The sequence below is a fragment of the Halichoeres trimaculatus genome, unplaced genomic scaffold (assembly GCF_033239565.1).
Source record: "Halichoeres trimaculatus isolate MK-OKI-2021-1 unplaced genomic scaffold, fHalTri1.1 fHalTri1_scaffold_22, whole genome shotgun sequence".
NCBI classification, from domain to species: Eukaryota; Metazoa; Chordata; class Actinopteri; order Labriformes; family Labridae; genus Halichoeres; species Halichoeres trimaculatus.
In genome coordinates, this window is record NW_027437200.1 from 9,014,279 (window position 1) to 9,027,368 (window position 13,090).

At 40.2% G+C, this 13,090-nt stretch overlaps 1 protein-coding gene across 1 annotated transcript; it reads left to right on the top strand.

Moving 5' to 3' along the window:
• Positions 1-4,438: 4,438 nt before the first annotated feature.
• On the top strand, positions 4,439-10,381 carry paqr9 (progestin and adipoQ receptor family member 9). Its single transcript, XM_074662257.1, has 2 exons — positions 4,439-4,564; positions 4,652-10,381. The coding sequence occupies exon 2, from the start codon at positions 5,346-5,348 to the stop codon at positions 6,495-6,497; it is 1,152 nt and encodes a 383-aa protein (XP_074518358.1). The 5' UTR covers positions 4,439-4,564; positions 4,652-5,345; the 3' UTR covers positions 6,498-10,381.
• The last annotated feature ends 2,709 nt before the right edge of the window (positions 10,382-13,090 follow it).

Sequence of the window (13,090 nt, forward strand, 5' to 3'; positions counted from 1 at the left end):
AATTAAAACAGATCCTCCTTGGAGCATCTTTAAATTGAGATTATCAGCCTCAAAACCTGTTATTTTAAAAGTTATTTCAGATTATCCCTTGAGAACATGAATTCATTAACAGCATCTGAAGCAAAAGTTTCTTTGATGACACTACACACTGACCAACATGTCTGAAACCACTTGAATGCACCACAAGAGTCTATTTCAAAATAAGACAAAAGCTCATTGCTGTGAGTTTAGGGAAAAAATTCTCTGTTTTATTTTTCATTTATCCAAAACCTGGAGGAAGAAAACCTCTGGTTGTTAAGTTCTGCCGTGGTTGACCAACTTCCCCCCTCTGCTCTCTGTGAACTCTTTGATTAAAAGTCTTTGGGGATCTCGTAAGCTGCAATTTGTGGCTACTTGTCCAGAATTACTGAGACAACACCCAGCAGCTACCTAAGTCAGCACTTCTTGTTTGAAGTCAGTGAAATAAGCTGACGTCAGGGCTGGAGAGGAGAACATGGAGTTATAGAGTGACGACAGATTGGGCCGTGCTGAAGCATCAGCTCAATAAAGGCCAACAGAGGATTGAAAAGTTGGAGGTTTAAGGATAAAAAGACTTAATTGTGAAATTAATCAGCTCATTTTTTTTTGAATGGAAGCAGATTCCCTGATACAAAAATGCCTATAAAACAGTCATGACTTGTTGATGTTTGACGGCAGAATTTCATGCTGTTTCTGGTTCAGTTTATCATTTCTTTCATTCCTCTTCAGGCTCTGCTAATGAGAAGTATGTGTGCAGAAACCCAGTGAGTCATCAGCTGGATCAGTTCCTATAAACTTGTTCAGCTGCATGTTGCTGCAGAGCTCCCTCCATCAGATCTTTCATTTTTTAACAGTTTTGTTCTGAATCTCAGTTTGTCTTGTTACTTTACTCACTGTACGTTACGCTTTATTACACCTCGTGCAAAGCCTGTGGCAACTTTTCAGCATCTAAGCTGCAGGAAATGTGTGGCCCTGTTTGAAAAGCCATCAAATGATACGAAGTGATCATGAGTTTATCATATTCATGCCTGCAGGGCTTTGATTTTACCTCCCTGCAGAACATGACCAGTCAAGTGACTGACTCGCTGCATACTTGATGCCGTGGTGAGTCTTTGTCTTGTGTTCACACGCACACAGCTCCTGCACTTTAAATAGAGACGTTCATGCTTGTTGGTCAAAGTGCTGAAGACAGACGCTGCACAGAGAGTGTTTACTCTGTGCAGTAATTATGGTAATCTTCAACCTTTCTGAACACTCTGGGTCCAAAAAAATTTAGATTGAGAATGGATTCAGAGAACTTAAAACAGGTTGAAAATTGGTAAAAAGCCCTCCATTTCTTGATCCATTTCTATGATTTTCAGTGAAATGTGCATCCCTCTGTGGCTCTGCAATGTAACTCTGCTCAGCCATGTGTGTGCATTATGTCATTACAGGGCTGAAGCATGAGGCGGGACTCCTCGTCCATTAAATCCTCCACCGCCTGTCAATCACTAATTAAAAAGGCATGTAGCGTCTCTCTCCCAGTCTGCTTCGCACTCCAGTGTTGCCTGCTTCTTACTCCTCTGGGGAATTTGGAAAGTGGCCACTAAACATCCCCTCCACCTCCTCCTCTACCTCCACCCCATCCTGCAAAAACTGCTGCTTCAAAGACTTCCTGACATCTGGCCACAATAGTCATCGCTGGAGGGTAAATGGGAAGATGGATGGGCAGGGCGGACTGATGAACAAGACCTGATAGAGGGAGCCACGTATTGTTTTCATGGCATGCAAAGGGCTGCAACAAACTGAGCCTTCAAAACAAGACAACCACTGTGAATGACATGACATACTTAAACTAGTGTGTGGAAGCATATATGCTATAAATGTGACCAAACTTAGCCTCAGAGTTGAATCAGAATCAAGGGCTAAAGGTTTTAAGCTGGCATACTTTTTTCAATTGTGCTTTTGAGATTTAAGGACTGTTTCTTTGCTTATACCTTAGTTTTGTATTTGAAAATAAAGATAATAGATGTATTGTTTCATTTTCCATATATTAAAAGCAATTTTAACAAATTCAAAGAAACCTTCAAAATACCCTTAAAATCCAATACGTGCCATTGTTAAATGAAACTAGAGGCAAGTTTAGGTACACACAAAAAAAACAAATTAACAAACTAGCAGGAACTATAGCTACCATAGCTTAGCAGCCTAGCTGCACCTGATGGTCTGATTGGTTGCTTCCAGCTGGAATCTGTGAATGGAAATAAAAAATCAACATTTCCTAGACTAACTTTACATTTTGAAGCAATTTTGAGTCAAAACTAACAAAACTAGAGAAATTGCAGAGTCAAAAAATGCTGCATCATCAACTAAGGGAGGCTGTAGGGAGGCTACGTTTCATTTTTTTTTTTTCAACTAATTTTTTTTGTTAAAAACTTTAAAATTCTTATTTGTACGTCATGTGAACATTTTGTGACTCATAACTGTTTTATTAGATAATCAAGAGCAGAAATAAATAAAGGCAGAAAACGCTAAGCGTATGTATATTTAGTAGGACGTGGGGGAAATGGTTCTCAGGCAGACATTGAGTGTTTGCATTGACTTTACATTTTGGGTAGTTACCCAGATGTGCGGCTGCATTGGAGTAACACAAACATAAACATTGCATTGACAGAGATAGAAGTACGCAGTAGGCTAAAATATGATTTTGAGATGTCCTATTAGTCAACAAGTGTGGAAAAACACACAGAGTACCGTAAAACTCTTTGTGAAGGACTCAGCCAGCAAGAAAAAGAATGATATTTTGAAAAGTTACACCTAATAAGTGGGAGTGACCCATACAAGGAGTTAGCATCCTTATCATCATCGACCAAAAGGTATGAAAACATAGATGTTACAACTATAATTTTCATAGAAGAGGGGGGCCATGGAGTAAATGATGTTCTTATGGGTGAGGCTCACTTTACAAAAGACCCTGAAAGACACTGAGCTTTACTTAAGTACTATTTATTGTCGTGAATTACCTCATAATCAAAGTTATACTCTATCATACTACAATTACTTATCCTAAAGTGTGACTTTAAGATGCTATGGGTAGAGAACATGACCTACCTGACAGGAAATGCTGTGAACAGACTCAAATGTTGAGATTAATGACAGTTTATTGCCTTAGAAATCCAGAGAGCTTTGCTAACCACAATATTCTCTCACAATACCTCCAACATGGTCGAGCTCGAGTTGATTACGTCACATGAAAACACTCTATTGAAGCCCTCTGGCAGGAGTACTCAGGGACTCAGTGTGCATTTTAAGCAGATTGGAGCTCTGTTTCTAAAGCACGGCACGAACCCACTTCTGCTGAACTTTTCATGATAATTTTATCGACTTTCATATCCGCGTAAAGCTCCTCACGTACAAACAGAAACCAAAGCCGAACAGGAGGATCAAAGCTCAAAGTAGTTCATTGCGCTGAAGTGCTCAATATACTCAACGAGCACGAAGTCGGAAACTGCGCTTTCTCACCTTCAAAATAAGAGGGTTTTTTTTTTAAGTTTTTTTTTTTTTTCTTTTTTCGTTTGAAATTTATGATGATCTTATTCAACTTTAGGACTGCACATTAGTACAGAAGTTGTTAAAATTCAAAAAAGATTATTGCAAACAGGATGAAGTGGCCATTTTGAGCGCCATGTGAATCATATTTTTTTCTGTAACATTGTCAGAGCCCTTTAAATTCAAAGCCACATGTAGAGTGAAGTTCTAAAATTAACTTTGTTTTCAAGTTTGTTTTTTGTTTGCAAATTAAAGTTGTGTTGAAATGTCTCTACACCACAAATACTAAAGTTACTTTGCTAAGAATGGCAACTCAACATCAGCCACTTTCACCTGACCAGTTCAGAAAAAAAAAAAAAAAAAAAAAGTCAAGATTTTGACAGACAAAAATAATGTCTGAGTTGTTTTGTTAGGAGTAAGAAAACTCTGATGAGGGAGGGAAAAAACTGGTTGTCACTCTAAATAAGATAAGCATATTAACTTTAGATGCCACTTGAACCTGTTAAGTGACATTTGTGAGAAAAATCAGATAAAATTATTTAAGGAAAGACATTAATAAATTAAAAAATAAATGAAATGAAATGAAAGGTTGCGCTGTTATATGACCATAAAACGATGTAGGCTTCATTTGGCTGTGGTTCAGTTTAGTATACATGGGTTATTCAGTAATTACTGTCATCTCCTGTTATTAAATAATATGTAGCCTATGGCCATTTAAACATAGATTTGCATTTTGGTTTAAAAGTGCACTGAAAGGAGCGGGAGCCGACAGTAGATTTGTCCATGCAAATAACATCCAAATCGACAACTAACAAAAGAAGCTTTATTTTGAAATTAAAAACCGGAAGTCTTCTATTCTCGCTCCGGTAGCTTCACACATGCACCGCTACCTGTCAAACAGTCATCACTCTCCTCAGGTTTGGACTGAAATGCCGGCTGAAACCAGCAGCTCTAAAAAGCTGGACGGCAGCGGCTCGTCTCTGGATTTCATGCCGGGATATTACTGCGATAATTCCCGGTGAGAAAGAGGAGATTTCTTAACATGACCTTGCGTTAGAGGACTGAGCACCGGCTCTGAAAACCTCTCTCTCTCTGCTCCTCTCAGGGGATTTTTTCTTCTTCGCGGCGCCTCTCGTCGCACGGAATGGGGGCCGGATGAACTGACAGAGGGACGTGGACACGGACTGGTTAACCAGAGACAACAGGAGCCTGCTGCAGCCTGATATAGTGCACTCGCACCCGGCATGACCTACATACCGCAGAGCTTAGCGGACGGTCTTCAGGACATCTCTGAATGAAGCACCAGTAGGCGTCCTGTTCAACCTTGTAACATAGCATTAAGTGACCTTCAGTGTGGTTTGCTGCTATACAACTATGCAGAAAAGAAAGACACGTGAATGTGCACAGTGCTGATAAGAGAGGATCATCCTGCAGACTCTGAACCATCGCGGAGCAGGATCAGCGGTGCGTGCGGGGGGCTCTCTGACCTTTTGTGACGCAAGAGGAAACTAAAAGGAAAAAATCATTAAGCAGGAGCTTTTTGACACTGGAGACTGCTCTCACTCCAGTCCTCTAATGTGATGCAACATAATAGCCCTGTCCTGGTGTATGGATCAGCTCAAGGGCCTGCATGAGCTGGGATCAGATGTCCAAAGAGGAATAAAGCTGGAAGTGCTTTAAAGCCCCAACAACCAATGGATGCCTTATCTGCTCCTGAACGGGAGAGTGCACAGTGTGGAGGCTGAAATCATCTATAGCAATAAATTAGACTGCTCTGAAGGACTGTTTTAGTTGTCATAATGCGTCTGAATTGTGGTCAGCCTTTACCTCTCCTGAGGCACACAGACGTGCCACCTCGAGTCATTGAGAACTTCATTCTGACCGGGTACCGCTTCCCGAACTACAGCCTGAGGGACTGCCTACTTTCAGCCTTCAGGCCAACTAATGAAACAGGCAACTTCTGGACTCACTTCCTCCCTGTGTTTGTCTTTTCCTACTACTTTGTGGAGGTGTTTAGTTGGGAAGGTGCCCCACATGGCGACTCCTCCTTCTTCTACCCTTTCTGGAACTACTTCATCGGGGTGTTTTGTCTACTGATGGCGAGCAGCATGGCCCACCTGCTGAACTCCATGTCTCTGGTGGTGAGAGAAGTCTGCTTCTTTGTGGATTATGGCACCATCAGTGCTTACACTGTTGGCTCATCCCTGGCGTATTACTACTACATCCACCCTCAGGCGGGGATTGCAGTGAAAGGAAGCCACAATGGGTCCCATGTTGACCTGAAACACGAGTCTCTGACGTCATCCTTCACACTCCCAGAGTTCACAGCGTTCTTTGAGACCTTCTACATCCCCAGCGCTTGTCTTGTTGCCATCATCTGCGTCTTGTCGTGCTGTAACACTCGTCAGAGATGGAGGAAGCACAGATATGTCATCCGAACCCTCGTTTTCCTGCTCCCATTCCTCGTCTCCTCCACGCCTGTCTTTTACCGCCTCCTCACCAGGTCGCCTTACTCCTCCACCTCTTCCTCCTTTGCTGCTTCCAGCTCGACCTCCATCTTCTTTGTCCGCCACTGTTTCTGGCTTGTGGTGTCTGCTGTCTTCAACATCAGCAAGTTCCCCGAGCGGCTCGCTCCAGGTCGCTTTGATATCTGGGGGCACAGCCACCAGTGGTTCCACTGCTGCACCTTTCTCTCCATCCTGGATGAACTCCACATGATCAAGGCGGAGGTGAAGGCCATCCTGCTGAGTCCCAACCTGCTGCTGCCCCCTGAAACCCTCGCTCGCTTACCTGGACCTACGGTTGCTTCCACCTACGGGGTGATGCTCCTCCTGCAGACCACCATCATCTCCATCATCGTGTGGTTCTCCTGGCAGGCCAACTGCATCTACGGACCACAGAGGGACCAGCTCGCAAAGGAGCACCCCAAGAAGCTCCTCAAGTGTCAGTGATCACAGAGAGATTTGGGGAAAGTTTGCACATTTACACCGAGCCATGCCAGAAGAAGAAACGCACACCTGCAGAGTTTATACCTGTTCCATGTTTTAAAGCCTTTGAGAGCAGCATGCAGGCTTTCACTGGGGGGAAATATGGGACAAAGGGAGATGAGAGGATTATAATCTAAGCTACCACGGGGTGGCTGTCTGGTTGAGTGAATATCTGGAAAATTTGCCAGTTCTGTCCCTGAGCAGCTCCTACATGTTCCAACAGGACGCCAGGTGATAAACTACCTCTAAGATAGGTTCACTCAAGGACAGAGAAAGGTGTTGGCACCCAGGAGAGCTCATATTCCATTCAAAACGTGGATAATGTCAGCCTGACCACACGTGTCCGCTTTCAGACGGTTCCTTCTGATGCACTTCACATTTATCCGACTAAACTTGGATCCGTCTCTGCTGGCTGCAAGTGAATTTTATGGAAGACGAAAGGGGCCAAATGAGAAATCTAAACTAAGATTCTTAACCTGTGAACCCCAGGTTTCTATTTTCAATGGCTTAAAATGAGACATAAAGCTGTGTGCAGAAGAAAAGTTTAAGATAATTGCAAGAAAACTCAAATTTGCTCAGAAAGAGGAAAAAAATCAAGGTAAAGGGTACAAGAGTATTTTAAAATAATAGTTAGGATTATGAATGTGAAACAGGAAGACTGATTTTGTTTCAAAGACAGAAATAGTTTGCATACGTTAGAGATTTGCTGTCACACAAGGAAAAAAAGATTGACTTCAGGATTTTTCAACATTATCTCATGATAACATGAAGATATCTTGTTGATAACTTGTAGGCAAACAAGACAGTTTCATGTTACAAAAGAAAGATTCTGTTAGAAAAAGAAATGGCAGAATTTAATACGTTGAGGTATAAAAAAAAAACTTAATAACTGTAGAAACTATTGCTCTAACAAGAAATGTTTCACTGATGTGTTTTTCCTTCCATGTGTGGCAACAATTTCCTTTTAGAGTAAAGTAAAAGCTATTAAAAAACTTTTTTACTTAGAAAGATTAACACGCTTTCTGTGATTTTGGTTACAGAACAAGGAAAACAAAAAATTGAAGTCAAAATACAACCAACAAAATGTTGAAATGTAAAAAGGCATGCACTGTTTCTGTGAGTGAAAAATCTGAATTGAAAAAAAAAAGAAAGAAATTAGGAAAATAATTTACAAATTTCAATTTAAAAGAAAAAACAATGAAACACAAAGAAAAAAAAATTGGATGTTAAACAACTGATATCTTTTGCAGAAGACAAAGAAAAGAAAAAAAAGTTTTCCAATTGACTCATATCCTACGAGCATTTTCCTCAGATGGCCCCTTTCATCCTCCGTAGACCTCCATGTTTGAGCCCGATGAGTCTTTCTGTCTGACCTTGGTTAACCTCACGTGCTCTCTTATTTCCTCTTTCCCTCCATGTGACCTGTGTATCAGGAAGTTGTGGCCTTGATGAAGCTGCAGAAATATTTGAGTGCGTGTATCAGTAAAGCACTTTCAGAGGGGCTGGATTAAAGAGTCCCGTCTTTGAGAAGCCATGCTTGAATCTGAACCTCAGAAGATGTCTCTGGAGCATGTTGTGACGTCTCGCTGATGGGTTCGGCTGGGACCTTTAAATGTGAAATGTGTGTCACTGTGCTGTTAAAACGTGTACTGTAGGTTCGGTTTCCATCACTTTGATGGCTGCTTCCTCTTTGGTGTTCACAATCTTTAGATGCTTTAGTTTGCAGTAAATTAGATGTTAATCTTCTAATGTTTCCTACATTATTAATCATTCCAGAAAGGTTTTATGGCCAGTTTAAGGCTCTGCATTGTGAACATTACGAAATGAGAACAAAGGAACCACAGCCTGCTTTCTGTGTTTTTAGTGTACAGTACTCTCTTAGAGGAAAAGCCATAGTGTGCTACAGTGGTAGTTACAATTTTTGCAATATTTTCATCTTAATGCATTTTCAGGACCTACGTGTTTAGATTTGCACTGATAGAAAGATCAGGGTCGTACTAAACTCAGTCTTTCGTGTCTTTCATGTTTCATCATAAAATCACAGCTAGAATGTGAAGCATCCAAGCAAAGTCAGCTGTTGTCAAGGGGAATTCTCAGAAATCTCAATTTCTTTTGTGAAATACGAAAGACAAATTGGGCCATGCAAAAGAAAAATGGAAGGAGTTTTAAGAAATATAAAATTTGTTTTAAATTTTAATAATTTTAATAATTTTGGTAGTATTTCAAAAAACTCTTAGAATTGAATTTTAAAAAAGTAGAAAATAAATGTTGTAAACTTAAAGAATTCCAGGATTCATAGTTTTTGAACAGCCAAGAAACCTTAAATGCCTTCCCCAAGTTGTATTACAAAAAAAAAAAAAAAAACAGAGCCTAACGTCTGAAAAAATGTAAGGGCCATGCTAGGAATAATGAGTAGGGTGTAGAAAATTTTGCAGTGGGCATTTCTAATATATGAAGTCCTCAATTTTTTTTACTCAGCCCAAATACTGAAAACTAATTTGTTAAAAAAAAACAAAAAACAAAAAACAGTCTGTGTGATTCTATTTGAATTGGATATACCTTTATGAAATTGTGGGTTTAAATTATACTTTTTTTTTCAATATAAAAAAAATCTATTGAGCAACAGTTATCAATATTTTCATACTTTGACTTGCAGGTTTGAAAATTATGGGTGTAATATAGAGGTTTTTATCATTTCAAAGAATGGATGCTGAGGTCTGAGGGCCCCAAATTGGGACTAGTTCAATTATGAAACGTTTTGTATGGAAAGCAAAATTCAACATAATTATAATTTGCGCTTTCTGCCCTGTTGGGATTTTATTTTTTACTTAAAAAACACGAGTAGTATCCTTAGTTAATCTTTTTTAGGTTACTACTCCATCTGTACGCTAAACTTTTAGTTTCTGGCTGAGCTAATTTGTTCCAACTTTTTACTTTTGCCTTACTGGAAAAATCTTTTACCCACTCTCAGCACTGGTGGAAAAGAGGTTAGAAGCTCTGAAGATTATCCTCAAACCTTTTGTGTTTGTTTGTGATGCTTCAGATTGTCCAGAGAAAAACTGGAGGGAAACAGAGCGGATAGCTAGTTAGCTTGTTAAGCTAAGAGACAGCTAACAGATAACATAAAGAATCTTTGAGTAACTTAGCAAAGAGACAAAAGACAACATTACATTTGATGTGTTGATGATTTGGCACACTGGAATGGACCATAACTGTTGATAAATTGTGTTGTCTTCATGTTAATCTGTCACGTTTTAGAGGGAGATGTGTGATTATAGTAATGTTGGATTACCACTGTATTACTCATATCTGCACATGCATCAATGCACTCACTTGCACAGAGTCAACGATAAGAGATGTCTGTCCGTTATGTTTGATGCTGAAGAGGACTGGATGTGATAATCATGCTGTTCTGGTGCACTTTAAAGCTCTTTGAACTGCTCCTTTAAGGGTCGACCCTGCAGTACTGTATTATTCACCATATTTCAGGTTCACATCATAATCAATGATTAAGGGATGTTTCTACCTCGATGGAGCATTTCTGTCACAGAGCTATCGTTGAAACTGATCTGTAGACTGTGGATCTATGTCAATGTTCAAACAGTGTTCAGTGTGTGTGTATGTGTGTGTGAAAGACTGTGTGTGAACTAGAGGAGCACTCAGGGCTGACTGAAGAGCGACACACTGTATGTATTATTCACACACACATTTAAATTATTGACAAGTAGAGATGGGGGGTAATTATAGTCTGTGTCTGTTCATGCGTCAACCCTCCATTATTTTAATTGATGTGTAAAATAGTACTAATGAATTATCTGAGATTTATTGAATAAATTACAGATATATTATTGTGGCCTCGTGTGTTTCACTGAGTCAGTGTTTGTTATGATTTGCATGTTGTAGCAGACAGTTTTTTCATTCATTGTTAAAGAGCGTCTATTCTGCGTTTCCATATTTGAATATGGATATTAAGTAACAATGCTGGTTGTACAGACTCAACATGTGCAGACTTTCAAACCTCTGCATATTCATATTTTGTAGAAATATCTAAATCTGTCTGTTAACCCAAAAACTCTGTTCTTAAAAAAACACAAGATGATATCGCCTCACAAGGCTGTCCTTACTGGTTCACAACACATTTTGGGGGTGGGCCTCAAACATTGAGATCTACCCTATAGCTCCGCCCTGACAGGCTTCCAGAGGGCTGGCCAATCAGAGTGAACAGGGTTTTTTTGGGCTGTATATGAGTAAAGTTACTATGGGGGCACCAGGAAGACAAGATGAAAACTTAGAAAAAAGCACAATACCCTCTCTTAAAGTTATTGAGAAAATAATAAATTACTTTAAGTTCTGTTCTTACTGTTGAACTAGTATCACTGTTAGCACCATATCCTCTGTTTTAAAGCTGCACTCTGCCAACCAAACCTAGTGACTTATCCTCATCTCAATTTCACCTTCTCAAATAAACATTCTCACTTCCAGCTCAGTAACGATCAAGGGTTTTTGGGGTTTTTTTTTCTTCAGAAAAGTAAAATGGTATTTGCTTTTCTAATCTTAACCAAACAAAGCCTGTGCAAAATGAGCAGGTCACTAAGAACTTCCTCCAGCTCCATCTTTTGTGTGGTCATAGTGGGCTAACTTGAGATGGTGACATCTGAAATAAATAAAAAAAACGTATTGGCTTCCCGAATTAGTCGACAAACCAAAGGCTAACATTGTTTAGTTAAATCTCTCAGTGGGAACCTTTTATGCAGTTTTAGTAGTTTTTCAATGTACATTTGAAATCTGACAGAGCCAAGACAGCTATTTTCCAGCTGTGCAGCTTAAGAGCTGAACACATCCCAACCTAAGTCTAAACGTTTAACTGCACAAATATCCAATACTGTCATTGCGTCATATTGCAAACTCATCATCAGCCTCTCTGAGCTGCTCATCCAGATACAGACGTTTGGCTTGGACCTAAAGAGGTAAGCAAACCGAGCTATCGGGTTCTTCCACATTTGACTAATTCAAATGTTGTCCAACCAAACACTGATTTGCATGTCCAGCCTTTGGCCCTCAGCATGTGTGTATCTTTGAATGTGTACATACTAGTGGAGTGTGAACTCTGTTTGGGATGTGGAGGACACCTGCAGCTGTTATCTTCTATGTCATCTCTAGTTCCTGAGTTTCTGACAACCTGCCAGAGGAACAGGAATAAGACCCCCAGCTGCTCAATGAAACCTCCTGGTGGTTAAATGAGGAATTAACAGTATGGAAGCAAATCAAAGACAGCAACAAAGATTTTTTTTTTCCTCTGTAACTGAGAAACTGTATTTCCTTCTTCAAACTACTTCTAAAGCAGTCCTGGATCAGGAGAGCTGTGATCAAACTGCATGTCTGTGGTCTATTTTAGGCCTTAGAGTCTGGAAAGACTATTTTTAGATCAAACCTCCCGTGTATTTAAAGAAAAACATGGAGCCTTTCAACACAGTCCTCAGTCAGAGGCAGACGTTGAAGTTAAGAGAACAGTCAAGGGACCAGATGTAGCTACACTCATTAATTTGGTTCCTGATGTGAATAATTACATGTGATAGAGGCTGTATTCTTTCCCCCTGTCTTTAGTCTTCAGTCTATTCCTACTCTCCTCTTGTGATATATAAAAATACTTTACAGCTCAAATAAAGCCCTGTTTTTACCTCTCACTGTGTTTAAGTACACATTTAATCATTTTATGCTTCATTTTAGCTGCTGTCACTGCCGCTTTAACAAACCCCCTTCCCCCTGATTGGCCAGCCCTCTGGAGGCCTGTCAGTTCTGAATCTTTGGGCAGACCTTCTACAGTGCCACAGTTTCATTAAGCAGACGCCTTTATCCAAAGTGGCATACAACACAAGCAAGAATTTAGACAGAAGGAAAACCTAGTTAGTGTAAAAAAAAAAAGTGTTACAGGTTATTTGGCTGCAGGTGTTGCCATTAAGTGCAAGAATATTTTCTTTTAATAATGTAGAATAATCTAGCCAACAAACCACAATCAACTGCTGCAACAATATACTTCAACATTCAACAACATTCAGTAATTAGTGTTGAAAATTCACTAAGAGCTGGGTCTGAGACCTTCTGACTCATTCTACCCCTGAGGATAAAGAGGAGAAGGGTCAGATTGAGTGCTTCAGTGTTCCCTGAACAGATGAGTTTTTTGACATCTCTGAAAGTAGAAAGGGACTCTTCGGATCGTATAGAGTTAGGTAATTCATTCCACCATTTGAACACAACAGAAGAGAAAAGTCTGGCTAGAGATTTGGTGCCACACTGGGCTGGGAGCACCAGGCGTCTTTCACAAGCAGAGCATAGTGGGAAAGAAGGAGTGAAGACCTGGATGAGGGACCCCAGGTAGGCAGGAGCCTTTCTTGTCAATGTTTTGTAAATCAGAAGAAGAGCTTTGAATTTTTTGGAGCTGCTACTGGAAGCCAGTGAAGAGAGATTAACAGTGGGGTGACGTGCCGTTTTGGGCTGGTTAAAGACCAGACATGCTGCTGCATTCTGGGTAATCTGCAGAGGTTTAAATGTACACACAG

Bases quoted from the DNA above. Each gene is read 5' to 3' on its own strand.
- paqr9 (XM_074662257.1), top strand. From the start codon at position 5,346: ATGCGTCTGAATTGTGGTCAGCCTTTACCTCTCCTGAGGCACACAGAC.